The sequence below is a fragment of the Trichechus manatus genome, unplaced genomic scaffold, assembly GCF_000243295.1.
Source record: "Trichechus manatus latirostris isolate Lorelei unplaced genomic scaffold, TriManLat1.0 scaffold00212, whole genome shotgun sequence".
NCBI classification, from domain to species: Eukaryota; Metazoa; Chordata; class Mammalia; order Sirenia; family Trichechidae; genus Trichechus; species Trichechus manatus.
In genome coordinates, this window is record NW_004444148.1 from 2,285,408 (window position 1) to 2,311,852 (window position 26,445).

Sequence of the window (26,445 nt, forward strand, 5' to 3'; positions counted from 1 at the left end):
TGGTCCAGTTGTGAGGATTTTTGTTTTCTTTATGTTGAGGTGTAATCCATACTGAAGGCTGTGGTCTTTGATCTTCATCAGTAAGTGCTGCAAGTTCTCTTCACTTTCAGCGAACAAGATTGTGTTATCTGCATATCATAGGTTGTTATTGAGTCTACCACCAATCTTGATGCCCTGTTCTTCTTCATATAGTCCAGCTTCTCAGATTATGTGCTCAGCATACAGATTGAATAAGCATGGTGAAAGGATACTACCTTGATGCACAGCTTTCTTGATTTTAAAGCATGCAGTATCCCCCTTGTTCTGTTCAAATGACTGTCTCTTGGTCTATGTACAGGTTCCTCAGAAGCACAATTATACTCTGCTACTTTTCCTTTTCTCTATAAGAACAGTATAGTGATAGCAATTGTAATACAGTGTCTGGAACATAAAAGGTGCTCAGTAAATGTCAGTTCCCATCCCTGTGCCCTTTGGAAAATTTATTTTGCTAAGTTTTTGTCATTCCCCCTGTCATGGATTGAATTGTGTTCCCCAAAAATATGTGTCTACTTGGTTAGGCCATGATTCCCAGTATTGTGTGGTTGTCCTCCATTTTGTGATTGATGTAATTTTCCTATGTGTTGTAAATCCTATTCTCTGCCTGTGGTTAATGAGGCAAGATTAGATTATGTTGAAGAGGATTAGGGTGGGATATAACGGCTTCGTCAGGCCACATCCCTGATCCATTGTAAAGGGAGTTTCCCTGGGGTGTGGCCTGCACCACTTTTTATCTTATAAGAGATAAAAGGAAAGAGAAGCAAGCAGAAAGTGGGGGAACCTCATACCACTGAGAAAGTAACACTGGGAGCAGAGCACATCCTTTCGACCTGGGGTTCCTGAGTGGAGAAGCTCCTAGACCAGGGAAAGTTTGATGACAAGGATCTTCCTCCAGAGCTGACAGAGAGAGAAAGCCTTCCCCTGGAGCTGATACTATGAATTTGGACTTGTAGCCTACTAAACTGTGAGAGAATAAATTTCTCTTCGTTAAAGCCATTGACTTGTGGTATTCCTATTATAGCAGCACTAGATGCCTAAGACACCCCCCAAGAGCCAATATGTCAAACTCTGGCACACCTAATATCTTCAAAGTTCAAGTTGGATCTATATCAGGCTTAGAACTTCAACTTGAAGGATGATGCCTAAATTCAGTCTGGTTCCTCATCTGAAGAGACTTTGAAAAGACAGAAGCTAGTGTTGGAACCCTCCCCTGCACTTCTGGGTAATAGTCAGGTGTAAGGAATAGCATCTGGCTGTGCTCTTGGAAAATTTAACTATTCATCACCAATTTTCAGGTGGATTAAATGTTTCTGGAATGCATCCCACTTCCTCTTTTTTTTTTCTTTTCCCTTTCCTCTTTCCTTTATTCTTTCCCTATCCTTTCTGTATCTTGCCTCTAAAGCTCAAAGAAACAATAGACGGTGAAGTCAGGTATAATTAGGGCAGGGATAGAAGGAGAAAAATTTTGCCTCCCTTCCCTTCTAAAACTTCAAGCCCTAGAATATTGCTTTGTCTAGAATACTGTAGGAATTTTCAGAGGGGCAGAAATGAAATACAAAATATCACCACCCAAGAATCTAAACTTCTTAATTAGCTGCTGTCTAAAGAAAACTAAAGATGACCTCAATCCAGTGAGAATTTTCTAGTGCAAAACCTCCAGGTACATCCAAAACACAGGAAACCACCTCCCTAGGAACAAACAAAGGAGGTATTTAGTGGCCATATTCATGGGACTGGAAGAGTTTTTGTGTTTGTTTTTATTTTTAAGTAACAGTTATAGAAAAGCAACTTGTATACAGACAATCCTTAAAAGTTTTGTAAAACAAATACAACCAGAGGCTATCCCTTGGAATTCAAAGTTCCTAGAAGGCAAATGAGAAGAGAGCAACCAAGTATAACTTGTTAGGACTTGTTCTCCCTACAAAAAGGAAGGGATTAATAAATTCCTTAGGGCTGGCACAAGCTACAGTGGGGGAGACGGACCTAGTGAGTTAGAGCTTGGCCCCAGACCAGACATTAGGGCAGTCTTCATGCCTGGTGGCTGGAGTGAAAATCCTGAGTCCTGCAGAATTAATGGAAACATTCCACTTTAGTGACGGCATCTTCAGGTGGCAACGTCAGTGGGGAGTGGAAGGACACATAGATTTGTCTCTTGTTGTTTCTCAGAGCAGCAATTGCTTACTGTTGATACATCCCTCTCTAGCCTCTTCTCATAAAGCTAACCCTTGACATGGGTGGTGTTTAACCTTCTACTGATAATTAGAAATATTTATAGAATTTTCAGAAACAAGGTCAGCCTACATTCAGAGGGTCTCATCCTGCCTTAGGGTGAGCTTAGTGACTATGGGACAGTGCCTTCTCTTGGGGCAAAGGCATAGCTTTGGCTTTTATTGGACATATTTTAATGCTGTTATAGCACTTATTCATACAATTAATCCAAATATTTTTATATCCATGCTATGTTAAACACTTTTGATGAGGATCAGGATGCAAAGATAAAAAGACATTGTCCCTCTATGGTCTCTATCCCCTTGAAGCCAAAATTGGTCCTTCTCAAAACCGATTATTCAAACAATGAACAGTATCTTTCTCTTTACATTTATGATTACATATAAAGGTTGAGAATTTTACCTTTCTAATTAATCAAAAAGTTGTGTACACATATTTAAATTGAAAAATTATTACATTTTTTAATCTTTAGGAATATAAGAATAATATTGCCAAACTTGTGAACGAAATGAAAATCAAAGAGGAGGGATATAAGATAGAAATAAGGAAACTTTATCAGAACATGCAAAAACAAGGCAAGTTTTTTATTTTTAATTTCCTGGATTCTAAGACATCACCAAACAATTTAAATATGTATATAAACTTTCTTCAGTAACAGCCAGTATTCTTGAATGAATATTTCCTTGATGCATTTTAATTTAGGTTTTTGTACCTTTCTATATAAACAACAGCATTTCTGAATTGGATTCATGATGTTTGCACTTAATATTATTTAATGTGAAACAGTGCCATAAAATTAATGTAAAATGTATAATGAAATTTACTTCCTTCAGTAAAACAGGGCTCATTAACATATGTCAAACATATGTAGAGGTTAATTGATTTCATATGAGTATTAAAAACCTTTCTTAATGAGTCTATCTTTAGGCACATGATATACACAGATTAGATTGAAATGGATGATAGGTCTAAATGTCAAACCTGTATCTATAAAACTTCTAGAAAAAAGGATAGGAGCCAATTTTTGTGTCCTTGAGGTAGGCACAGCTTCTTTGGAAAGAAACAAAAGCACAAACAATAGAGAAAAGATTATAACTTGGACTTTATCAAAATTAAGAACTTCTGCTCTTCAGCCTGTTAAGAAAATAAAAAAACAACCCACAGACTGGGAGAAAATATTTGCATTATACATACCTAATAAAGGACTTGCATCCAAAATATATAAAGAACTCTAACCACTCAATAATAAGAAGTGAACAGCCCAATAAGCAAATGGGTAAAATATTTGAACAGACACTTTGCCAAAGAAATATAAAGATGGAGATAAACACATGAAAAGATACGCAACATAATTAGTTACTATCAAATCAGTTCTGACTCATGTGACCCCATTTGTGTCAGAGTAGGACTGGGCTCTATGGGGATTTCAATTACTTATTTTTTGGAGGTAAATTGCCAGGCCTTTCTTCCAAGGCACCTCTGGATAGACTCCAACCTCCAACTTTTTGGTTAGCTGAGTGTGTTAACCGTTTGTACCACTCAACAACTCCAATCAGTCTGTAAACACAAACCAAACCAAACCTGTTGCCATCGAGTCCATTCTGACTCATAGCAACCCTATAGGACAGTGTAGAACTGCCCCATAGTTTCCAAGGAGTGGCTTGTGGATTTGAGCTGCCAACATTTAGGTTGGTAGCCAAACTCTTAGCCACTAAATTAAAACTACAGTGAGATGCAACTTTGCTAAATTTTGAAAGGACACTATGCCTATTAAATAAATCTATAATTTAAAAAAAAAAAAACTCACAAAGAAAACTGCAAGCTCAAATGGTATCATGGATTGGATTGTATCCCCCAAAAATGTGTGCCAGCTTGGCTAGGCCATGATTCCCAGCAGTATTGTGTGATTGTCTACCATTTTGTTATCATATATGATTTTCCAATGTGTTGTAAATCCTACCTGTATGATGTTAATAAGGCTGAATTAGAGACAGTTATGTTAATGAGGCAGGACTCGATTTACAAGATTAGATTTTATCTTATGTCAATATTTTGAGATATAAAAGAGAAAAGTGAGCGGAGAGATAGAGGGACCTCATACTACCAAGAAACAAGAGCCAGGAGAATAACGCATCCTTTGGATCCAGGGTCTTTGGGCTGAGAAGTTCCAAGACCAGGGGAAGATTGATAACAAACACCTTCCCCCAGAGCCAACAGAGAGAAAGCTTTCCCCTGGAGCTGGCATCCTGAATTTGGACTTCTAGCCTCCTAGACTGTGAGAGAACAAACTTCTGTTTGTTAAAGCCATCCACTTGTGGTATTTCTGTTATAGCAACACTAGCTAACTAAGACAGATGGCTTTTCTGGTGAAATTCTACTAAGCATTTCAGAAAGAAATAATGCCAATCTTACACAAGCTCTTTCAGAGGATTGGAAACACTGGTGGTGTAGTGGTTAAGAGTTCTGCTGCTAACCCAAAGGTCATCAGTTTGAATCCACCAGGTGCTTCTTGGAAACCCTATGGAGCAGTTATACTCTATCCTATAGGGTCCCTGTAGGGTCACTATGAGGCGGAATCAACTCGACGGCAATGGGTTTTGGTTTTTCAGAGGATTAACACAAAAACAAGGACACTTTTCAGTTCATTTCATAAAGCCAGCATGATCTTGATACCATGTCTGTCTTCTAATATAGTATTCAAAGATTGATCCATTTCAATGTTTTAGTTTTATTTTATCACAACTTCTCTGCGTTTGTATCTTCAACAATGCAGCCTTCTGGCACATAATGGGTACAGAAAGAGACCAGATGGAATCATTTTCTCTAAGGTTTTGGATAGCTAAATACATTCTTCTGGACTTTGCCTTGTCCCAAGCTTAGGTGACACCTTTGTACTAGGGCCCTGATAGTAAGCCCTGAAGTTCGAGTAAGTTGACTGATGAAGAAGGGAAGAAGAGACTCTAGGCCGAGAGAAAATAAAAGCCATGGCATTCAGAGCGGAAGGCATGGAGCGTGTTAGAGAATAATAGTTCACTTTCTGCCTGTTCTTTGCACTACACAAAAAAGGTCAGCAAGAGAAAGGCCACCAACTGTGACTAGGGCCAGATTCTTTGACCCCCTGAATAGTCAGGCTAAGTAAAATGGGAAGTGACTGAGGGTTTTTGAGAAGGTGAGTGCCATATTTAGAGATGTACTTTAGAAAGACGGAACTGGCAACAGTGTGTAGGAGGTAGATACTGGTGATAGAGAGCCTAAACACAGTCCAGATGAGGAAAAAATGAGACCTGAAACTAAGTAAGCAGCAGGAGTAGAAATTAGTTGTGAATGGAAGTCCCTTATTTGTGGGGCTGGTGGACTAATCGACTCATTCTTTTTTGCCTAAAATCAAAGATTTCCTTGGGTTTCTCACCCTAGATGATATGGTGTAATTAACAGGAATAGGAAAACTGAGAGAAGAGGAAATCTGATGAAGCATAGAGACATTGTAGGAATACGAGAGATGCCTGATTTTATGGGATAGAGTATAGCAGGGGCTTGATGAGCTCAATTCATCGGTAATTTAGAGCCTGAACCTAGAAACCCAAGCTTTGTATCTCTCTTTAACCATTAAGTCTCCTATTTATTCTCTAGGCCATTGATGTTTAAGAGTACAAATTATTCATTCAAAAGCGTTTGGTGGGTGACCTTTGTGATTCGAAAATTTTGCAGAATCTTGTCAGAAGTGTATAAAGTTACCTTGACGTATACTGTTTCTAAAATATATGTTTTCATTAATAAACTTTATTTTCATGTGTCTTTTTAAAATATTAAAGAAATACATGCTTATAAGATTTTTTACATGTTAAAATGAATGAATTTTATTTATTTTTGTTGTATTCAGTCGAATTAAATGAAGAAAAGCACAAAGAACTGATAGAGAAAAAGGAGATGGAAATTTCAGAGTTAAATGCAAAGTTAAGAAATCAAGAAAAGGAAAAACAAAATGAAATAATCAAATTACAAATAGAGGTAGGTGTTTAAGGGTCTGCTAAACTAAGAGTGCATCCCTTATTCTAGGCCATACTTTATTTTTCATCACAGTGAGATAAATTTCAGGACTAGAAAGAACCCTGTGAAAAGGTTTCACGTGCTATCATTCCCCAGGAGCTCAAACACCACACAACTGTCTTTTAGCACTTGGCCTGAAGGTGGGAGTCTTCAGTCGTTCAAAAGGTCCTAGTTTCCAGAGAGGGAGTTTTCTCCGAGAGTGGGGACAGATCACTCAGGAAACCCATTACCCACTGCCATCTAGCAGATTTCGACTCATAGCGACCCTGTAGGACAGAGTAGAACTGCCCCATAGGGTTTCCAGGGCTGTAATTTTTACGAAAGCAGACTGCCACATTTGTCTCCCACAGAGCAGCTGGTGGGTTCGAACCGCTGACCTTTTGGCTAGCAGCCAAGTGCTGAACCATGCTCCACCAGGACTCCTTCAATCGCTCAGTGATTACCTGCATTTTACAGCCAAGTCTCTACAGGTTTTTTAGGGCTGTTATTCCAGAGTGAGGAGAGTGTCAGCAGAAATTATGGAGCCCTGGTGAACCAATTATAAATTCCTTTTGCTTTATTTAGGATAAAAAGAGACAAATTTCTCCCTAATATATTTGTGGAAACATACATATCATGAGGCAGACAAACTAGATTCTCAGAAGGAATTTAAAAGGGACTTCAAATAGGGAATATTCATTATGGGAAAACAGTGCATCAACCTAGGGGCAACATATTTACAAAAAATAGATCTATCATCCTTATCTAGCCTTAAGAAAGGAAAAATCTTTATATACAAGAAGTCTCAGACCCCATTTGGAGATTTTTCTAAAGATCTGCCATAACAATATAATACAAAAAGTCACGTTGAGTTAGTAAGTATGTATATTAACTGTTTACATTTGTGACAATCAAGAAACCAAATATCTGAAAGAAATTTAGCAACAGTAAATAAAATGTTTATAGAAAATTACACGATACCTTTCATTCTGATTTTTAGAGATTGGACACTCCTTGCCACCAAGTGAACATTTATTTGATCCTAAAAAGTATAAAAAAGCATTATCCAGAATGTGGGAGGGGAGAATTGCCACAGGCCTCAGGAAAACATGATTGCTTCTATTCCTATTTTATTAATATTATTTGAATATTTATTAAGTGATGAGTGCTTCGCCGAACACGTCACATCTGTTTTATCACTTGTTCTCAATAACTTGCCCATAAGGTAAATACCAGTTTTCCCATTTTATTCTTGATGCAACTGAGATTCAGAGAAATTAAGTAACTTGTCCGTAGTCACATAGCTGATATGTAGCTGAACTGATATTTTTCTGATTCCAAAGCCCATGCGTATCTTTCTTTTGGGTATGATTGTACAGTATTTCAAATTCTGTCTAACATCAAGGACCGATGAAGATGTAGGTGTAGGTAATAGGACTTGGCATGAAAGGCAAGCCAAGAGCTGTAAGCTGGGCATGGGCCAACAGAAGACAGTTGGCATGAAAAGCAGGACATGTGGCCAAAACTGTTTAAATACTTGCTGCCTCTGTCAGAGCTGCCTCTGCCTGTTCATGTTCTGAGCTGAACCAGAGAGATCAAGTGAGGGGATCACTGGGGTCAGCTGAGGGAAACTTTAGTGGACAGAGGTAAAGGAAATGGTGAGTTAAAGGGTGGCAGTTACTTCTTTAGAGACCACTACTCAGTGCAGAATGTCTGCATTACCAAGCCATAAGCATAGAGAGATATGGCAGCCAGGAAAGGGCAGGCCCTGAAGTCAAGGTCGCAGGCTGTAACAGACAGCGTGACATGAACAAGAGGCCTCTCTGGTCCATCAGGTTAAATAAAAGAAGCAGGCAGTTGGGTGAGATCCAGATCTGGAACCCAGGTCCATGGCTAGAAAGCAAGGCTAGGCAATAAAGGGAAGAAAAAGGAGCCAATTTCTTAAAGTCTCTATTGTGGGTGAGGCATTGTGTTGGGCCCCCATTTATTTTAGGTTGCATATCTACTTTATTAAGAAGCAAAGACAGACATGAAGCCAGTATAAAAACATGGATCCAGGCTCTAGAGCAACTCTGTCTAATAGAAATGTAATCAGGCCAAATATATAATTTTAAATTTTCTAGTAGCCATATTCAAAAACGTAAAAAGAAGCAGGTGAAAATAATTCTAGTAATGCATTTTATTTAACTACTGTATTCAGAATATTATTTTACCATATAATCAATATTTTTAAATTATTGACATATTTTACATTCCTTTTTTGGGGGGGTATTAATTCTTTAAAATCCAATGTGTATTTTACACTTACACAGTTCCTCAGTTGCCTAGACATATTTCCATTTCTTAGTAGCCACATGTGGTTAGTGGCCCCTAGCTACTAGGTCTAGAGAGCCAGACTATTAAATGAAGAAATAAGGAATAGAGACTAGATAGGAAAACCAGGAAGTAGTGGGGCACATAGATATGGAATGAAAGTGACACCTGTGTGAGGGAAAGGAGGAGTGTTTGCTCTTAGGAGCAAGTACAGGCAGGTCCATACAACAGCACACTCATGGTCCTAGGATAAGGACTATATGCCCTCAGTCCTTGTCCTGGTTTTTAGCATCCGGTTTTAGGTTCCCTTCTTATTGAACACATAAGGGCCAGCTATTCCTCAGAGTTGGGCTGAGCCTACCAATGGTAGTGACTGATGATTTCAGCTAAGGCAAAGGGCTATGGCCTCTGAGAATTCTCAGATCTGTAACCATGTGATTAAAAAGTTGGCTAGGAAGCATGGCAGAAAGAGGGACAAAAAGGAAGGTGCCACTTTAACCCAGTCTTATAAAAGTCTTCTATAACTGCAATGAGTTACGTTTCTACAAAATGATAAGGTAAGGTAAGAGAAAGAAATGGGTCTAAGCAAAAGAATGGATAGCATTATACATTGAGGTACTATAGGTAAGAGAATCTACCTTGCTTTACTAAATATCAGATTTTTCTCTTAAAATATTTAGTAACATGGAACCACTGTGATAAGAAGTCACCCTCTATAGAAATTTGTCTTCATGCTTGTGGCATTCAAATCTGTAGCATCCATCAGAACATTTTGTTCTTCCATCAGTTCTTGGTGAATAACTGCAAATGGCATCCTAAATAAATGCGTTCACTGAAGACTGATTCTTAAATCCAGTTTTGCAGGGTAAATATTCACAATTGGCCAGAAAAAAAAATCATTAATATTAACATTTTAAACTTAATCCTTAACTATGTGAAGCAGGGAAGATACTTCGTTTGAAAACCTTAGAAAGAAATCACAAGCAATAGTAGTGTACCTGTAAAGTACTATTATTAATAATAGCTGTGACATAATAGACTAATTCATTGATGTGGTAGTGTTCAAAACCTTCCCTTCTTTCCCAGAGAGAATTTTGTCATTGCTAGCTCAATTTTATCCCTTTTCTCCGTTCCAAAAGAGGATTATTTTTGTTAGAGAGAGGCTAGGTCTGTCTGTATAACAAAGAGAGAAAGTATGGAAAGAGGAGAAGGGGAGAAAAACTGCAGAGATGGGCATTGAAGGAGTTTTTGCAAGATACTGTGATGGGAGATGTTTTAAAGTGGCTGAAGAATATAATAGCTATGACTAAGAGAAGAAAGTGTTTAGACTTTGCCATTTTTAAGAAATGCTAGTAAATATCTTGAGCTAATTTGAAATTCCTTTTGTTTCCAGGTAGCTTTATTTCTTTTTTTTCTTTTCTTTTTGTTTTGTTTTGACAATGATGCTGCTCTAAGACTGAACCATTGGGATTATAACAGTATATACATCTCAAAGGCTGAGGTTCCATTCCTTTGCTCTAAAGCCTTTTAAGTAGATTGTTTAACCAGATGTCAAACTCTCAAAAATACTCGGACTATATCTTTTGTCTAGATTGTACCAGTCTCTAATTCTGTAATTCTTCAATTGCTTCCCCTCAGCTCTCACTTTACCTTATGTTGTAAGAATTCACAGGTCTTACTTTTCATTTTTCTGAAGCTTTGGTATTCCTGGGGTGTTTGGTGGGTTACCGTGCTGAGGATTGTAATCATTTGGCAGAAGGGGCGTTGATGCTGACTTTGAGGGCTCTTTGCTGCTTCTATTGCCTTCTGGCTGAGTGTACCCACAAACCACAGGGAGGGTTGCTGGCCAGCTGGGATACGACAGGCCATGTTTCAAGATCTACCATCACTTCTAATCCACTGGTTGGGAATTTGCATCTTGTTTGTCATCTGCACCCTGACGCTGGTGTAGCCCAAGTCTGTTATTTAAGTGGTATATAGAACTCTTTCCTCTTCTGTTATTTATCCTCATTGTAACTGTCCATCTCCTTCCCCAACCAGGACACAATCTCACAGAGAGCTTATTCCTAATTCTCAGGGAGGCTACACTGTTAAACTCAATCTGAAAGGAACAATTATAATGGAAAGTTTTGCAAAAGAATTGGCCTATATACATGGCCTATGACAGGTTTTTTTTTTAACTCAATTCCGTTTAAAATATCAAACCAGTAAGAGTTCAAACTAAATCAGCAAAATCATATCCAAATTCTACTGTTTAGCCTCAAAGTTTCTACAGAATAGTATGTGAGTTTCTCTCCCATGACTATTGCTTATGCTAAATTTTCTTTTAAAAGTGCATTCATTGTAATGTGGATATATTTTTATCTGTCTTTAAGTTAAACTAGCTTCTCAGCCCTGGCTGCATGATAGAATCACTTGGTGTCTTGAGAAAAAGATGGTGCCTGGCTCCACCCCAGAATCTCTAAGGTAGTGCCCAGGCATGTGATACTTTTAAAAAGTTCCCCAGGTAATTTTAATATGCAGTCAGAGTTAACTTTGTTTGGGTGTTCTTTGCGATTTCTGAAAAATTGTTTCTTAAACAAAAGTTTTTGTTGTTTTTGTCATCTGTTATAGAGTACACTTAAATCACAGATTATATTTTAAAGTCTATAATGGAGAATACTTATATTTATAGAAACAATCTAATTATTATATATTCTCAATGACTTTTTTTTTTTCCACTTGATTCAGTTTGATGCCAAACTAGCAAGAGTTCAAACTAAATCAACAAAATCATATCTGGACTCTACTGTTTCACCACAGAGTATCTACAGAAGGGTATGTGAGTTTTTCTACCATGACTGTTGCTGAAGAAAATAAAATTTCTTAATGTGTTTCTATAAAAGTTATCTAGTATTTACTAACAATATGATATTTAACAGTTGTTTCTTAAAATACATACGATCAGAAAGATATTAGATTTTGAATAATCTTAAAAAAAATCATTGTCCATTTTAATTAGAAAATCTGAGTAGTAAATTAGAACATTAGAGAAGTCCTCTGACTATTTGGACCTCCTAAGGAATTCCATAATATATTTTGTACTAAGGCTGACTTAACTGTTTTGGAGTTATTTAGGCACTTAGACTTCTTTTGGCTCAACTCCTTTATTTGTACGGTTTATAACTCCAAGACTTCTAGAAAGATGGGAATAAACTAAAACAAATGGTGTTAATGGTGTTTTTGAATCCTTATAGCAGCTGTAACCCATTAAGTCTTTCAAAATGGAAATTATAGACTTTCAAAATAAAGGTCTTTTTTAAATACCTACTTAAATGAGAACTATTTTTGTTGTTGTTTTGCTGTTCCTTGTACTTAATCTTGTTATTTCTACACTGCAATAACAAAGTTTTTCTGCTTTATTTAGAAGCTTCAACATCTTCAAGAAGAAAAAAACAAGGAGATTGCTATTCTTCATAATACCATTCGCGACTTAGAGCAACGCCTTTCTGTTGGCAAAGTTTCTCCCCTTAAGCCTATTGCCAAAGATTGTCACCTTAAGCGTAGACGGTTTTGAGTATAGCAATAAATTCACTAGTTGTTATTTAATTTCTTTAAAAGCTGTTGAAAAATTCACTTCTATTTTCAATATAACATACTACGATATTAATCGCAACAATGAAAAAAAGACAGCTTTAAACTTTTTAAAATTGTATTTATTTAAACAAATCCATACCACGTAGGCCAATTGTGTACCCCATTCTTGCTTAACAGTATTAACCATAAGGAGTTCAGGTTTCTAGGACTTGGTTTACCTGTTGAACCATCATTGACTATGGAAATACGTTCTAAGCAGCTTAGAGATACACAACATTCTTTTATCTTTCCCTTTATATCTTTCAAAACAGGCACTCTGAAATTTTATAAGAGTATGATATAGTGCTAGATAAAGAAAACAAGATACAAAGGCTTCATTCATCATGATATTAAAAATCAAGATATGAGTCTTAGACATAAAGGATAAATGGTTATTTTAAACATAGTTGTGTGTGCTTTTTTAGCAAATTATCCATGTGTTAAGTATTTCTGACTCTTAAAATATAGAATCCTTCTTTCTTTAAGGTTTTAATCAGTTTAAAATGTAAAATTAAAAAGATAATATTGTTTTGAGAGATAAGTAAAGAAAAAAATGGAAAATATGTCTTTGTTTTTCTTCCTCCATTCTAAATTGCTAACTATCCAACAGAAACCCCTAGGTCATAGTTTACGTTTCTGTTCTCATTAATGCAAATAGAATGCTGGAAGAAGAAGAAGAAAGACATACTGACCAAATGCTGCAATCACCTTTCAGTTGCCTTGTAATAACCAAATTTGGCCTGGGTCAAAATTTCTGTGACATAAATTTTTTAAAGTTTGGAAGCCAATATAGTAGATTTCTCCATGTTTGCACAAATCCGATTTCTATTTTTGATCACTATTTCTAGGTAGCTTATAAAAATGCTGGAAATAAAATTGTGTCCAGATTGACTTGGGGAGTATATCTTATTTAAAATATTTAGTTTAAAGGTCATTTTCACATTTCTGCCTTATTTTTTCAGCTTCAGTTGGTGCTGGCTTCTGTGGGCTTAAGCTGCTGACTTGCCTGTCAGGCAGCTGGAGGCAAACGTCACTGTCAAGATTCAATGACGTTCTCCTCTGCCAGAAGTCCCTGTCAGCTACATAAAGATGGGAGGTTTTCTCTACACTGTCAGGTGATTGCAGACCCTGTTTTTTCAAATATCAGATGTCGACAATGTCAGCATCAGCTACTAGGAGCCAATTCTGAATCTTTGAGAAACTTGCAGAATAATTGATTTATACATCCCTTTCGTCAGAGCTTCTTTTGTGGAAGGGAAAGTTGTAAACCTTCACTTCCTGGCATATCTCAGCTCTCTGGGTGACCCTGTCTTTGATGGTCCTTGTGCTTATGGTGGTGATGAAGGCCTGGAGGAGGCGGATGCTGAGGAGCATCTGGATCACCTGGTTGCTGATTCTCTGAAAGCTGATGGTTCCCAAGATGATGATGCCCATGCTTGTGATGATGACTATGATGGTGATGTGGCTTAGGGGCCTCAATTGTTTCTTCCACATTAGCCGAAGATATATTTTTACAGAAGTCTTCATCTTCAAGAGTCTAAAACAAATGTATAAATCACTTACCAAATTATAGATTTAGCAGGAATGCATGAAAAAATAATTTGTAGAACTAACATATATGAAATTCCAACTACTTGGTTGATATTGAGCGGGCTGTTTTTTCCCTACCAGCATAATAATGAGAAAAGAGTGTGATGTCAGTCTCAACATCTAGACTCTTTATTCAAGTTTGGTTCACACCTATAGCTAAAGCGTTTCTTGTTCAAAGTTCACATTTAATCAAAAAATCTGAAAGCATTTCTCGAATTAATGTTACTCTTTTACAGATAGATAAAATAGGATATAATACAATTAAACTTATTCAGCAACAGAATTCAGATTTTGCTTTTCTTATCAAAAACAATTTCTAAATCTTCAGAAATTCTGAAGAGGAATTTGAGAGCTGTATGAGACTTAAGGGGCCATGGTGATGCAGTGGGTAAGAGCTCAGGCTGCTAACCAAAAGGTTGTCAGTTCGAGTCCACCAGCTGCTCCTTGGAAACCCTAGGGGGCAGTTCTACTCTGTCCTATAGGGTCGCTATGAGCTGGAATCCACTCAACAACAATGGGATGGAGGGGGAGGAGGTGTTTTATGAGACTTAAAGAAGGAGCCCTGGTGGCGCAGTGGTGAAGCACTCGGCTGCTAACTGAAGGGTTGGCAGTTCGAACCCACCAGCTGCTGCTTTTGAGAAAGATGTGGCAGTCTGCTTCTGAAAAGATTTACAGCCTTGGAACCCCTATGGGACTGTTCTCCTCTGTCCTATGGGTCACTCTGAGTCAGAATTCAACTCGACGGCAATGGGTATGAGGCTTAAATAGAAAGCCAAACCTCTGCAATTATATTTGCAGAAGCAAAACTTGTTAAAAGTACTTGTTAAAAGAACTTAGATTGCAGTAAAGACAACCAAATTTCGTATCTTAAAATCTGTTAACCTACATGGAACTTTTCAGACCTGTGTCAACAGTGCATTTAATCTAGTGCATATTCTGAAGCAAACTAATTTCTCACTGGTAATTCAAAAATGCCAATAAATTCTGCTAAAAGCTGGTGATTTCTTATACCTCAGACTATGCCAGGATAAGTTTTAAACTTCACCAAAGCTAATGTGTCCCTGCTGTAGTGCCGTCAGCCCAGAGAAGCTTTTCACTGCCTGTTTCCCACTGACCATAATATTACATTCTGCATGACGTTAGGTCTTTAATTTGCTGAAAGTCTTACTCGGTTGTTTCGTAGCACCCATAGCTCACAAACTCAAAGTCTGTCAGTACAGCAATGTAATACTGAATCTCAGCTAAGCTGATTTGTAAATAAAATTACAAAATCAATTTGAGAAACTAAAAACATTAAATGGTATGGTTTGATATTTTAGAGGTTTTGAGTATTTTATAAGTTCCATTGGGTTTTTAGCATACAGCTACTAAGTAGTTCATTTCTTGGTTATTTCTGAATTACTTCTAAATAAGAACTTAATAATATTTTATTGTAAACTTATAAACAATTTGATAAATGTTTAAAATATAGTGTGAAATGTTCAAAACATTCAGTGATTAAACCACACAAATAGCTGTAGCAGTGTAATTGGTTTTGAAAAACCAATTACTATATTTCATTGATTCATTTTTTTCACATTTTAGTATCTCTAAAATCAGAATGCACCCTACTATTGATGGTATTTTAGCATTGTGTCCTACTTTAATTGGCAGCATTTTTATTTTAAGTAATACATAAAATACCATTTCATATAATCGATGGCATCTTAGATAAGATAAAATAGAAAAACTCTAATTTGATGTGGTATATCAGATGCAGATAGGCTATTATCCTATTTACAGATGATTTATAAATTTTAAGCATATTACAGGAAATGTTTCTGCATTTGTTTTAGTATAACTAGGTATATTTACAACTATTAGACCTTTACAAAAACGTGAAATTCAGAAATAATTCCAAAATGTGAGGAATCAATATTGCTAGCATTTATTGAGCACTTACTATAGGTTAGACATTGAGTTAGTACCTTATTTGCATTACCTCAGGCTCCTCATCTTTAAAAGGACTAAAATAACGCTCACAGGATTATTATAAAGATTAAAATACAAAAAATGAGATAACTAATTTTTGCTCCTTAAGAACTAAATTAATTTATTAAATGATTCATTAAAATTTGAGGTGAATTTCTTTAGAACTATGAAAAATCTGAACGAAGTACAGCTTACAAGTAAAATTCAGAATCATTTTTAAACCTGAGTTAAAATTTAGCCAATTTGCTCTATCAAGGAAGTGCTGTTTGGTATTATTTTTCTTTTCAATATGAGAAGAAAAAAAAAGTCTAGTTAATACAAATTAAAGTCAATTCTTTTGAGTACTTTTTTTATAAATGATATTTAAATATAGTGCTTCTCCTAACAAGTAGGTAACTTACTCCATTTTGAAATAAATTCCAACTACAGAGTAGACAGACAGAGTAAAGACTTCACAGCACAACTCTTAGGTTTGCATCTTTGATAAATTAAGTAGTTTCTTAATTCCATTTCTATGGTAGGAAACTCCATGAGTAAGCTGTTCTATCACTATGCTTTTGTGTGAACATGTTCAATTTATTACAAAAACATTTTATGTTGACTGAATTCTTTGAGCACTTATTCTCATGCAACATAATTTGGTAGTAACTGAAATATGCAATCTATATTGATTTTTATTTTTAAAAATCCTTGTAGACAAAGGCAGCAATATGAACCTTGAAAAGATGTTTTGAAGTATATGTTACATAACAGGAAATGTGAGTAATTATAAAGGTAAATGTTGTATTTTCTTTTTAGTACACCAGCAGAAACATTGATTAGATAATTGGTCATGAAAGACTAACTTATTTAGATAGCTCTTAAAATATTTCCTTTTTTCTACCATTAAGAATATTTGAAAAAAATACCGTGAGAGAGCAGTTTCCACATTTCTTTTCACAGTAAGCAATCTTAATGGCGCCTTCTACATATGGAAAAGTTAGAAAGGAATAAGGCAGACCAAGATGATATACAAGACGGCCACATCTAAAAAAAAAGGACAAATACAACATCATTACAATATTTTCTGTATCACGATCCTACTCAAGAACTGTCTGGAGCCACTCCCGGAGGTCATCTTTCAGCCAAATAATACATTGGCTTATAAAATAAACAATGTCACTCATGAGTACTGTGCTCCCTCAAACAGTCAACTATATAAGACCAAACGGTCAACATTTACCCAAAAGCAAAGATGAGAAGGCAAGGAGGGGCACGGAAGCCAGATCAGTGGAAACAGGAAAACAAGAATGGAAATAATGAGAATGTTGACACATTGAGACAATTGTAACCAGTGTCATGGAACAACTTGCGTAAAAATTGTTAAATGGCAACCTAATTTGTTGTGTAAACTTTCACCTAAAATACAATAAAATATTTTAAAAAGAACTGTCTAGGATGGATATTATAGGTTTAATGGTTCCCTTTTGTATCTTCAGTAAATTTCCTTAGATAGGGTCTACAAAAGAGCTCCCTGACGCTCATACCAAGTAATGTCATGGCAAGCCTACAGTGACTCTAATAACAACATTTTGAAATGTTTTAGATATGTAACCCTGAATAATATTTAAAATGTGTAGAATAGTCATTGTTACTTGGTCAAATACAATTTTGTAATTCACATGTAAATTCTACCAATTCCCAAACCACTGCATTATCATAGACTAGGCCTGGAAATCATATAAGCTTTTCATAATTACTTAAGGCAGCACAGTCAAATTCCACACAACAAGAAATCACAACATAAAAAGATCTTCCAGCCGTGGCCAGTAGCCCATTTATTTTAATTTATTTAAAAATTTGCCTGATGCAACAAAAATTTCAGCACCACTAAGAAAGTGGATTATAACACTTGGCATTCTCAGAAGTGGTGGGGTTGAAATGTCCTTCTTGCCCACATTTTACCCAGTATATGCTATTTCATGTAGGTATCAAAGAGTTATGCTTTACAACTGACTAATTTAGAAGTTTGGAGGCCTAAGAGAATGAAATGTAATGTTAAAAAATATTTAGTGTAAGACCAAGTAGGTCGTAGGCCTAGGCAGAGTCTGGCCCACGATCTCTGAAAAACCAAAAGAAAATAGAGCACCATCTAGGAATGTTTGTAACAGCAGATAATGTATGCATTGAGGTTCCCTCAAAATATGAATGTTTTATTTGTTCATGTAATCTAAAGCAGATTATGCCTAAATGATTAACACATTTTACAGTTAAAAAAATCCAGTATGTAACCTTAAAGTTCTAAATTAGAGACAAGCCAAGTGTGGCCATGTTATTCATTTTCAAAATACTTAGATTGAAATTATATGTGAAATACAAATTGATCCTTCTTTTTATTTAATCAGAATGCCAATTTACAGGAAAAAAATATAGTCCATTTTCGTATTTCCCTACTGGAATAAACTCTTTTGCGTGCTTTATTTTCAAGAAAGTCATTTCAAAAATATTAAAACCATACATTTTAATGGGTTCATTTTGAAACTGAGTATTTGGTAATAAAACAAAGCAGATGTCATTTCAAATCACTTACTATTTAGTTAAATACAAAGCAAGTATCTTTTAATTGGGTGTGTGTGTGAGAGAAAGTACACACCTATCATATATGAGGAAGTCATCTTTGTTTCCATTTAAGAGAGTCCAGACATCCATTTGATTTTCTTCTTGTTGATAAACAGGAATATGCTCTGAAACCTGATTTTTCAGATGTGTGTATCTTAATCGAGAATCGAGGTCTTGATGATTAACAACAACATAGGAGATACTAGAATAGCCTTCTTTTTCCAGTTTTACTCTCAGGTCTTCCAGTCTAAAATATTTGGGGAAAATACATAAAATGAATGTATTTTTAATTTTATTAATGGTTTATTTTCTCTTCTTCCTGTCTATTTTTTCTCTATCTGAGACTCTCCTTCTTAACCATTTTTGATATACCCATACCTCTTCTTTATATTGTTGTAAGATTCTAAAACTTCCATTTTTTAAGTTATTTATTGAATACTTGTGCTCGGCTAAAACTTTATTTTAAATGCTTACACATACGTTAGCTCGTTTAGTCCTCTAATTAATCCTATGAAGTGTATATTTTTTCCAATCTTACATATGCAGAGAATTCTACCCAATAAATATTTGGTAAATAACCCAACAAATATTTTTGTTATATTTGTTCTATATTTTTAGTATATATTTACTAAATGATCCAAGACTTTTGATGGCATGTCTAGTGTTTATTCTACTCTGGTGAAGCATTCTTCTTCTGTTTCCTATATTGAAATAATTGATCCATTTTCAGGAGTACATTTCTTCATTGCATAAGTAATACATATTTAGTAGAAAATTGTGAAATAGGTACATAAGAAGAAAATTTTGCATAACCCAGGAAAACCACTGTAAACATTTTGGTGTATATCCTCTAGTCTTATTTCTTCTAGCATGTTCTTTGCAAACAGGTATAGTTGTTTCCAAAAATGTGATTTAATGAATGCATCTCTTCAGTTTTTATTTATTTATTCACTTTCCCGTGTAAGAAAGCCTAGACCACAAAAAGCACTTTCTTACCTAGATGCCTGCAAAATGCACAGGTATCAGCTGGCTTGAAGAAGAGCAACCACGGTCACTGAACCAGTCGAGTTCAGCATTGGGTCTTCCTCCCGTATTCTCCAGGCTGGGGGTTGCTTACAGAAGGAGCTTTGCCACTGGCTCTCTGTACCTCCCCAAGGGAGGAGACAGAGAGCCAGGGCAAGCCCCAGGCTTCTCCACATTGCTGGGATTGTCCTGTAAAAGAAGACATCTTCACAGATATGTCAGCACTGTGGATTTCTATAAATCCAGCAGGTATGATTATACTTCTTATAAATACCTCGCCCATGGATTCTCTCTCCATGTTGTTGCACGTCCCTGCACTACATCTTCCTATAAAGGGGAGGTATTGCCAGATGCAGGGGAATTGGCAAAGCACCTCTTAACTATCTGGCTTGGCAAGGTATTTTAGAAAAGCACGCCCTGGAAATTTGTCTGATGAGGCAGCCAAGTACTTCCTTAAGAGAAGACACATGTTTAGAAAAATACTGAGACTGTGGACTCTGTAACCAAGTACCATTCTGTAAATACAATCTGACTTTGATTTGAGACACACTGACTCTTTCTTTCTGTCCTCTTCTGTCAAGCTAAGGAAGGAAGGGGTAAATAAGGGACTCTGCACAGTAATGAAAAAAGTCAGAAGGAGAACCCAGGAGGGAAGGAGATGACAGTATAGCATGAACAAGGCTCATGTTGAACCCCTAGCTCTTCAGATTCAACCCTTCTATATTTGTAAATCTCTGGGTATGGCTCCCTGTTGCTCCTCCTTTTCCTCAAAGTCTAGCTTTATGTTAACATTAAAGTATTTAAATCTCTTCAGATATAAAACTCCCTGCCATAATGTTAGCATCACACCCAAGATTATGGATCAAGGGGGAGAAAACCTGACAGAGAAGAAATATCACAAATCATTGTCCCCTGTGCCATTTAAGACTCACTGCAATCTACAGTTGCTTGGTCTGTTTTTGACTACAACTAGTTTCCAGAAGTTCCTGTGACGAGATGGCAGATTCTTGGGTAAACTATGCCCCTTCTGAGTGGGGAAGGTAAAAGGTTAGATGTTGTTAGTTGTCATCAAGTCGACTTCGACTCGTAGTTCCCTTGCGTTTAACAGAAGGAAACCTTGCCTGTTACTGCACCGTCTTCATGATTGTTGGTATGCTCAAATCCATTGTCGTGGCCTCCCAGCACTACCAAACCAAAAAAAAAACCCGTTGTCTTTGAGTCGATTCCGACTCATAGTGACCTTATAGGACAGAGTAGAACTGCCCCTAGAGTTTCCAAGGAGTGCCTGGCGGATTCGAACTGCCGACCCTTTGGTTAGCAGCCATAGCACTTTACCACTACGCCACCAGGGTTTCCCCCAGCACTACATCAGACAGTATTCTGTTGTGATCCATAAGATTTTCATTGTTTAATTTTCGAAAGTAGACTGACAGGCCTTTCTTCCTAGTCTACCTTAGTCTGGAAGCTCTGCTGAAACCTGCCCACTGGGGTGACCCTGTTGGAATTGAAATACTGATGGCATAACTTCCAGCATCATAGCAACATGAAAGCAACCACTGTACAACAAACTGATGGGCTAGATACATGTCTAAACAGTTACCTGGGAGGTACCTATCAAACTAAACAGACAACCTGACAAACTAAAGTTTAGATACCAAGCCATAAATATCCCCAGAACTAGGGCTAGCTCTCTCAGCAACGAAGTACAAATAGAAGAGGTGTATTGGAGAGATGGGGCAAAAAAAGAGCACACTTAGCAGAGGTGAGCAGAAGAAGAAAAATCCACACAGGTATGTCAGGCTCCTTTTGAAGTAAGAGTATAGGGAAAGATCAGGACAAAATGTCAGAACTAGGAAGTTGGTGCATTTTCAGGCACTGAAAAAGCTAAAACATTAGGGGCTATGGGTGGACTAATGATATGTTATTTAGATTAAGCCCAGAATTAAAAGGAGAGTAGAAAAGTTAAAATCAGATCAATTTAGGCTCAAAATTCCTATCTATATAGGATATTTGATGAGAGCCTAACTAAAGGGGGGGGTGTAAATTAAATGACTTATTAAGGCCTTCCCAATTACTTATTCTAATATTTTTAAAAGTCTAATACTTAGAAAAGAAGCTATAGCTGAACTAAATCTAAGAAATTTCTTTAGGAAAGTATTTATATTGGTGATACAATTATTATAGCTGCCACTTACTGGGCATTTATAGAACTTTAGGCAGGCAGTGCTAAGCAATTTTATATATTATGCCAGCTGGTCACAACAACTATGTGACCATTATCCCCTTCTGCTGTTGAGGAAACAATGGGCCAACAGAGAGTCTAGCCATCTTGCCCAAGTCCACACAAGTAGTAAGTCACAAGAGAGACTGGATTCAAACCAGTTCTGGTAAATTCAAATGACCTCTTAGCCACTGCAAAATATATTGTTTTTTTTAGATAAGTCACCTTGAAATAACTTTAGCATCCAGTTGTTTTCTGGTTTTGGTGTTCCCCGCTCCTCCCCCCACCAAGATGTCAAAAAGAACATTAAAAAAAAATGCAGCTGTTTTATTACTAGAATGGCTGGAATTTCCCTACTTTAGAGTATAAATTCACTAGTTATAGAAGCTTCAGCATAAAGTCGGCATTTGATGCCCTCGCTTTACCATGTAGCAAACAGTTCTAAGTAGACATAAATGGTGGACATAAATGAAAGGCTATTTCACACATTTCCCTCTTTTCGTTTTTTGATGAAAAAATAAGTAAAGCCATTGGCAGATGGGAGTAGACGTCACAAACATCACACTTTCAGATTATCCTCTGTTGTAATAGTCAATAGGCTGTTCCACTTTGTTGTTGTTTTTTATCATTTTTTACACAATAATCTTTTGATCATAATTATAGCTGTTAGCTATATAAAAGTAATCAAGATAAATAACAAAATTAGATTTACTGGAAACTGATCCAATAACAATTGATATGTTGTGAAATTCACTCATCTCACCACTTTTCTATCACAAAATCTAGTTTGGTTTTTGCTATACACAGGCTTATAAAATGCCCCATTAGAAGGCAGGAGGAAATGCAGAAGCTTTCTACACTTCTCCCCTGAACTTCAGACGTCTGAGATGCTTTCCTTTTTCACCTGAAAGCACCTACTTGCCACTTAAATTGCAAAACTTTGCATTTAATCCCAAACCGCCTGATTCTGGCATTTTAACTCTTTTCAGGGTGACCACTTCCGCATTGTGAAATAAATCTGTTCTCCCCCGCTCCCCACTCTTCCTTTTTATTTTTCTTTCTGGAACTGCTCACAGTATTCCTGGACATTTCCACATCACTGTGGAATGAGCATATTTTAGTTTCTGTCTTCATATCTATGGGGCTATTTTTTCCCTTACAGTTCTTACTCTATTTCAGTGGGAATTATTTCAGTTTGAGCATGTAGCATTGCCTGTGTAACAATCACATTTTGCCAGCAAAAGTGTTAGATTCCTCTAATCTTCCCTGCTCCCATCTTCATCCTCAACTTGCAGAAGACAGAGCAGAACTCAACAAGAACTGTCTGATGTGTCCACTGCAGAAATTCACCCACCACGCTCGACCTCAGACTTTGATTCTCTTTCTTCTATTGCTTTCCTTATTTCCTTCAGCGGCTTTTTTTTTTTTTTTAATCTAGTCTAAGGAAAGAAACATTTTATCAGACTCAAAAACAAAATATTTACCAAGCCCTGAAAGAATCAAGTATGAAAAAAATAAAGTTCCTACTTACAAAACCCTTTCTGCTTCCTTTCTCTTTGCTCAGCTGCACAGCTCCACAAAGCCCCAGCGAAACTCTGGTATTTATAGTCCTGTTGTTTACCTCACCCCCAGCTGCAGTCCAAAGTTCAGTGCTCACTGTGGCATAATCTTGCGAGCAGAGCAAGCCCTTGAGCTGCCCATCATTGTCATCTTAGCAGAAAGTAACCGGGGCTGCCGTGCAGAGTGTAGGGGGAAAGGTTTTGGCAATTAATACTTTATTCTCTATCCTTTTCAGTCACCCCAGTATCTAGGATTAAATGGTACAGTCGGGCGTGGGAGGACGGCCTAAGGGTACAGAAGGCCTCCAAGTCAAGTTCTGTTCTAAGCTATAATAGGGGGAAATATTTGCTGAGCCAGAACTAAGCTGCTACTTTAAAAAAAAAAAAAATCCTGTCCTTTGCTTTGTGGTGGCGAGGTGCTAGGCTGACCCACATTGTATGAGGTTTGGTGGAAAAGTCACCTGCTGTTTCAAATCATTTCTGTTTCCTGCGGTTACAGACCTGCTTGGATTGTTTTGGAATATTTAAATCATGAAGCTGTGTGGGAATCTCACAGGGCATCTAGTCTTCTCTTTTTGATTTAAGGAAAGGAATAAGAAAATAGGCCCTCCTATCTAATGATCTAAGGGAATCCAGGCCTTGTTTTTATTAGCACAGAAGTCCCACTCATTGGAAGACCTATATATCCACAGAATTTTGGAAGAATGAAATGTAAAATCTTTGCAAGTATAAGAACCATATAAATAAAAGTTAGTACTGGTCATAGTTGAATATGGAAAAAGATACGAAAATTTCAAAATGTACAAGTTAAATGGAAAATTCTAGTGTTTCAGAAAGGCATATATTCTTTCCACTAACGCTTGCAAGTTGGCAGACCCATGATGGGTCAGGTAAGAAGCAATATGAAATGATGCCATCCCTGGATAGTGATGGTTTCCAAGTAAGTCTTACTTTTACTACCTATGCATTTTATCCAAACAAATCCTTACCGATTGCTATGTGCTGGGTACTGTTGTATAAGGTGCAGGAAATGGAAAGAGGCTCATATGTTATCCTTCCCATAAAGAAACTTAATACTAAATGTCTTAGTCATCTAGTGCTGCTATAACAGAAATACCACAAGTGGATGTCTTTAACAAAGAGAAATTTATTTCTCCACAGTAAAGTAGGCTGAAAGTCCAAATTCAGGGTGTCAGCTCCAGGGAAAGGCTTTCTCTCTCTGTTGGCCTTCTCATCAATCTTCTCCCGGACTAGGAGCTTCTCTGCTCAGGGACCCCCAGGTCCAAAGGATGTGCTCTGCTCCCAGCACTACTTTCTTGGTGGTATGCGGTCCCCCTGTCTCTCTGCTCGCTTCTTTCTTTTATATCTCAAGAGATTGCCTCAAGACACAATCCAATCTTGCAGATAGAGTCCTGCCTCACTAACACAGCAGCTGCCCATCCTCCCTCATTAACATCATAGAGGCAGGATTTACAACATATAGGAAAATCACACAATACCAGGAATCATGGTCCAGCCAAATTGATACACACATTTTTGGGGGGACATAATTCAATCCATGACACTAAATTAGGAGCTTGACATTTTGAAAAGTTAAATTCTGTTTACTTGCACTAAGCAGCAGGTTTTAACATTTTTGCATCCCAGACCACTTTGAGAATCCAGTTAAAATGCTTAATTTATCACTAGAAAAATGCACGTATACAGAATGTGGTTAACAGATCTTCAAAACATAGAGGCTTTTGGAACAGGCTCTTAATAAGGGGTTAACCCTAGCCACTCTTGGGCAAACAAGAGACGGGCCAGAGGAGAAGCAGTTGTTCTCAGAAAATAATGTACCAAGGATGTTCCAGGAAGCCTGTAATGAAAATGTTCTCAAAAATTGCTTACCCAAACTGTTATCAGGAAATGTTTGTAGAAAATAGATTAACCAAATGAATTATTTTTTTTAATATCTTTTGTTTTTAATTGTACTTCAGGTGAAGGTTTACAGAACAAATAGTTTGTCATTAAACAGTAGTACACATATTGTTTTATGACATTGGTTAACAGCCCCACGACATGTCAACCCTCTCCCTTCTCCGCCTTTTTTTTTTTTTTTGGTGAAAATATACGTAGCCAAAGATACGCGATTTCAAAAATTTCTACATGCACAGTTCAGTGACATCGACTACACTCTTCCCAGTTGTGTTGCTATTCTCATTTTAGATGAAGGTTTACAGAACAAAACAATTTCTCATTAAACAGTACACATGTTGCCCTATGACAATGTTTAACAACCCCACTACACATCATCACTGTCATTACTCAACCTTGGGTTCCCTATTGTTTTTTGTTGTTTTTTTTTTTAATGTCTGTGGTACTGGTCATGCTGAACTCTGTGTATAAAAACTCTGCCCTTTTTCAGAATGGTGGAGCACTTTGTTCACTTACTGCTGCTGAGCTTAAGCGGTTCTATTCCTCAATAAAGCTCTTTGCTTTCACTCCTTACAGAGTAAAGACTTTGTTTGCACTACAACATTTCTAGTCTCTGAAGTGGGAATTCAAAGTCATATTATCTTTGGTGATCCCTGAGACATTAAGGACTTGGGCTCTGGTATCAGCCAAGCCATTTGGGCTCTCCATTGCCACAAATTCTCGGGGGTCATCTAAAGGTAAATAGCCTCTCAAATCGAAGCTCCACTCTCTTTGCATTGGTAGCTCTTCGAGTTTTATTGTTGGAGCTATTAAATCTGTAAATGTGTTTTTGTCCTTGCAAGAACATTACTGTCTGCTGGATATTGGAAATGCCAAATCTAGGGGCAACACAGAGTCACTCTCCGGGAATCCTGCCCACTACATGAATAAGCACTTTGGTCTTTTGACATATGCATTCTTGTCTGCCTGGCATAACCTCACCAGAGACAGTCTGGAAAATCAGTGATCACTATGAGGTTCTTGTTAACTTGGTAAGTTAGTGTTTCTGTGCAGTCGATTGGAAAATAAAGGCTCGCAGACAGTTTTGATAGTAGTTTTGACTTGCACCTTTCTAATGCACCCATCTCACCTTGGCAAAAATGGCACTGATTAAAAAAATAAAATAAAAACAGACAACAGCAAATGTTGGTGAGGATGTGGGGAGATTGGAACCCTTATCCAATGCTGGCAGGACTGTAAAATGGTACAACCACTATAGAAAAATGGTATGGGACTTCTCAAAAAATTAGAAATAAAACTAGTTTGTGATCCAGCAATCCCACTCCTGGGTGTATACCCTGAAAACCT

The 26,445-nt window shown here is 37.0% G+C and overlaps 2 protein-coding genes across 2 annotated transcripts in view; one reads left to right on the forward strand and one right to left on the reverse strand.

The window, feature by feature from the left end:
- Positions 1-12,184, forward strand: part of CCDC152 (coiled-coil domain containing 152) — a 55,542-nt gene extending 43,358 nt beyond the window's left edge. Inside the window, exons 5-8 of the mRNA XM_023742502.1 lie at positions 2,738-2,840; positions 6,146-6,273; positions 11,335-11,421; positions 12,011-12,184. Coding sequence (XP_023598270.1) covers positions 2,738-2,840; positions 6,146-6,273; positions 11,335-11,421; positions 12,011-12,160 — 468 coding nt within the window. The 3' untranslated portion in view covers positions 12,161-12,184. The remainder of the gene's footprint in view (positions 1-2,737; positions 2,841-6,145; positions 6,274-11,334; positions 11,422-12,010) is intronic.
- Positions 12,185-12,273: 89 nt separating this feature from the next.
- SELENOP (selenoprotein P) lies at positions 12,274-23,290 on the reverse strand. The gene is made up of 5 exons (XM_004388443.3): positions 23,154-23,290; positions 19,375-19,590; positions 18,413-18,625; positions 16,689-16,806; positions 12,274-13,756 (listed from the first exon to the last, which is right to left on the reverse strand). The coding sequence occupies exons 2-5, from the start codon at positions 19,575-19,577 to the stop codon at positions 13,157-13,159; spliced, it is 1,134 nt and encodes a 377-aa protein (XP_004388500.2). The 5' UTR covers positions 19,578-19,590; positions 23,154-23,290; the 3' UTR covers positions 12,274-13,156.
- Between the last annotated feature and the right edge of the window lie 3,155 nt (positions 23,291-26,445).